The sequence below is a fragment of the Micropterus dolomieu genome, linkage group LG17 (genome assembly GCF_021292245.1).
Source record: "Micropterus dolomieu isolate WLL.071019.BEF.003 ecotype Adirondacks linkage group LG17, ASM2129224v1, whole genome shotgun sequence".
NCBI lineage: Eukaryota > Metazoa > Chordata > Actinopteri > Centrarchiformes > Centrarchidae > Micropterus > Micropterus dolomieu.
In genome coordinates this window covers 19,167,144-19,170,546 of record NC_060166.1, presented here as the reverse complement: position 1 = coordinate 19,170,546, position 3,403 = coordinate 19,167,144, and the positions used below count along the sequence as shown (strand labels likewise).

General features: G+C 43.8%; 1 protein-coding gene across 1 annotated transcript in view; it reads left to right on the top strand.

Moving 5' to 3' along the window:
- The first annotated feature begins 2,492 nt into the window (after positions 1 to 2,492).
- Positions 2,493 to 3,403, top strand: part of fzd4 (frizzled class receptor 4) — a 9,327-nt gene continuing 8,416 nt past the window's right edge. Inside the window, exon 1 of the mRNA XM_046074407.1 lies at positions 2,493 to 3,186. Within this exon, the coding sequence (XP_045930363.1) occupies positions 2,932 to 3,186 (255 nt within the window). The 5' untranslated portion in view covers positions 2,493 to 2,931. The remainder of the gene's footprint in view (positions 3,187 to 3,403) is intronic.

The window sequence follows — 3,403 nt, the reverse complement described above, 5'->3', positions numbered from 1 at the left end:
TTTTTTCCCCCTGTTTAAAGCATTTATACGAGTCTCTTATCAACAGCAACTTCCTATAAATACCTCACACAAACATGGTGAAGACTGCCAGGTAAAGAAATAACAGCTAGGGAAGGGAGTAATCCCAATGAACAAAATAGTTTGTTAGCCTGCAGCCCTGCTCATTACTATAGTTTGGTGTGTTAATGTCATTAGAACAGTTAAACAGTCCATTTAGGAAGTGTGTAGTTTTTAATAGGATCTGTCTTGTATGCCTCAAATTCCATCTAGGTTTCTCTGCTTTGTGTCTATCGGCAGAAGAAGAAAGGTCAATTTGAGATGAAAAAGGCACATATTTGTGTGTGTTTCTGGGTCATGTGTGGAATGTCAATACCAAATAATCTGAATGCAGGTGTTTCAAAGGCTCGAAACTCAAGTAAATAATGCTGATGTGTAGTCAGACTCCAGATATGTAGAAATCCCTTGATTTCAGAATTTTCACTCTCAGACATAGGATGCATGTAAATTGAGCTGAATACGGTCACTAAAATAAATAAAACGTTACTCTTGCTTTCCAAGATAGCATTAGAATGTGAGTTCAGGTATTTCTAGTATCTGAAAGTTTGATTACAGCTGGCAGACGCGTAAGTCAAGTCAAGTTCATCTTTATTATCGCTCAAATATTTGCACAGCGTCCCACGTAGGGGTTGGCTGTCATCAGACATTATCTGTCTTGTCTTGCTACTTTTTTGTCTTTGGTATAGGTCTCCCACCAACTGTTGGATGATGTCTATGATTTTGTTGGCATGTTAGACTGCCCTTTTCATGTTTGAAATGATCGTGATTGCATGTGTTCCCAGACATGGAGATGAGGAGAAAGGAAAAGACGCTCTGCATGACGGACTGATAATATAGTGTATTATAAATGATTTTAGCCTCATAAGAAAGTGAATTTGTTTTTTGCTATATTTGGCTGCTGCACATATATCAAATTTCAGCTTATCATTTATTTAAACTCCCAGGTACTTATGTGATGTGACTGTCACTGGGTTTTTACATTAATCTCTAGCTAGTTCTGTACACACCAGTTGGTAAAATGTGCTATTTCTCCTGAGAAATGAGACAAAGACAATGGGCCATGGTCCAGCAAAGCAATGATTGCTGTATCATCTGCATATTTTATGTAAAAGTAGTGGTCTTGTGTAAGTGGTTTGCAGTCATTTGTGTAGAGTACAGGTGACAAAACGCACCCCTGGGGTGCACCGGTGTTTACGTATTTAACAGAAGACATGGTGATTGATGTCCGGCCTGTTGAGTTCTACTGGTGAGTACGCCATTAATCCATCTGATCAGTCTTGGCTTGACCCCTGAGCCACTGATGCGGTTGAATTGTATTGGAAGCACTACTGAAATCAACAAGATCCAAGAGGTGGAGATTCAAATTTCATAAATTATATGCAATATCGTCATTAGAACATTGTCAGCCCTCCAGTTTGGTCTAGCAAACTGAAACTCATCCACTAGTCCATTTATACATGTTAACAGTCTTTTTAGCATGATTTTTTCAAAACATGGCATTGGTACTTATGTGAGTACAACAGGGTATAGGTGATTCATATGCGCTTTATGGGGACAAGGACCATTATGGACTGCTTCCATAAAGCAGGAATGTGTTAGGATAGAGAACTGAAATAGTCTTAGAATTGTGCAAATCACTTGGATGAAAGTACAATTCAAGAATTCCTTTTCTCCTCCTGAAATATTTGCAACAAATCCAAACACCTTCTAACTCAAGTTCACTTCCACAGCAGAGAAAAGCCAAAACAACACTCTTCACTGCTAGTTTCATGCTGTAAAAGAAAGGTCTTCTCCCAGGGTGCCACGAGCAAACAAAACCTGTCCAGTATGTGCATTCATTGCAATGCAAAACAGATTTCCAATGCTTCAGCATCACTTAAGGCCCTACTTTCAATTACAATGTCATGAGCACTTAGAGCTGATGGGCCTTTAGAGAAGGAGAGTGGAACCTGTGGTGAAGTTCCAGACAGGCTTAAAAGACCATTAGGGACTTTAAATGTAAAATAAAAAAAACACACACACACACACACACACACAGAAGAATCCACTTTTCAGATGCTCATTTTCTAAAAATACAGCCAATAAAAATATATGTAAGCCACATCAGCCAGTATAAATACAGGTTCTGGATATTGTCAGAATGAGTTGGGAAATTCTGTCTGATTTTCTTTGGAGAAGGAGAGGAGAGGAGTACAGTGGGGAAGCACATAACAGGATGAAAGAGGGAATGAAACAAGGAGACAGGAGAAGAGAAAAAGCTGAAGGAAAGGAGAGGAGAGAGGAGGAGATGGGGTAGGGGGGAGAGGGGAGGGGAGGCGGCTCGCTCTTCTATTTTTCTCATGGATCCCGCCCTCCTGGTCAAGGGTTGGTCAGGGAAACACCAACTCCCCACATGGATTGGTCGGCTCTCCTTTGGACGGGCAAAACAGTCTCCCCGCACAGACACAATAAAGTTTAGAGCTGTACGCTCGCAGGCAGTAGGCGCTAAACTAAGACCGCTGCATCGCGTCGCTGCGCTGCGCTTCTCCACACGGAGTTATTAACGGGAAACAGCACAAGAAGGACTGCAGGATTTATCCAGATGTAGGTTTTTTTCAACTGGATGCACGCATTGCTTTAATTAAAAACACGCGCTTTTCATTACGCACAGCTAGCGCAATGGTTCACTGCTGCTTTCTGGATGTTTTAATCTATTGAATGGCACCGAGTCGGATATTATAGCCTCCAAAACGCACGGAGTACACGCGCTCCACTCCTGCTGGACTATAAACACGCGCCGCGGTTTCCAGGGCGACCTAACCTAACTTTGTGTTTGAGGAGATAGCAACTGTGCCAACATTTCCAGAGGGCAGCCGCTCCGGTGTCGCGGTGACCATGCCCGGGACGATGGTGTCCCTCGGCGGAGCAGCCTTGCTCGTCTTGCTCGGGCCGCTCTGCGTGGTGCAGGCTTTCGGCGACGAGGTGGAGGAAATGACCTGCGACCCGATCCGGATCAGCATGTGCCAGGGACTCGGCTACAACGTCACCAAGATGCCCAATCTGGTCGGCAACGTGCTGCAGTCGGACGCCGAGCTGCAGCTGACCACGTTCACGCCGCTCATACAATACGGCTGCTCCAGTCAACTCAAGGTAACTGGAGTGATGTCAGACACATTGAATGCACACTAAATGTAGACAGTGTGTTATTAGAGGGAGACACTGAAGGTCTAACGCGCACAAATTTAGGAACACTGATCCTGGACTCAAAAAAAGGCATGGCGAGACAGTCTGCTATATTTATGTGTGTGCAGAGAGAGGAGCGGGGGGGGGGGGGGGCCCAGAGCACATGACAGTTTCTAGCAAAAGT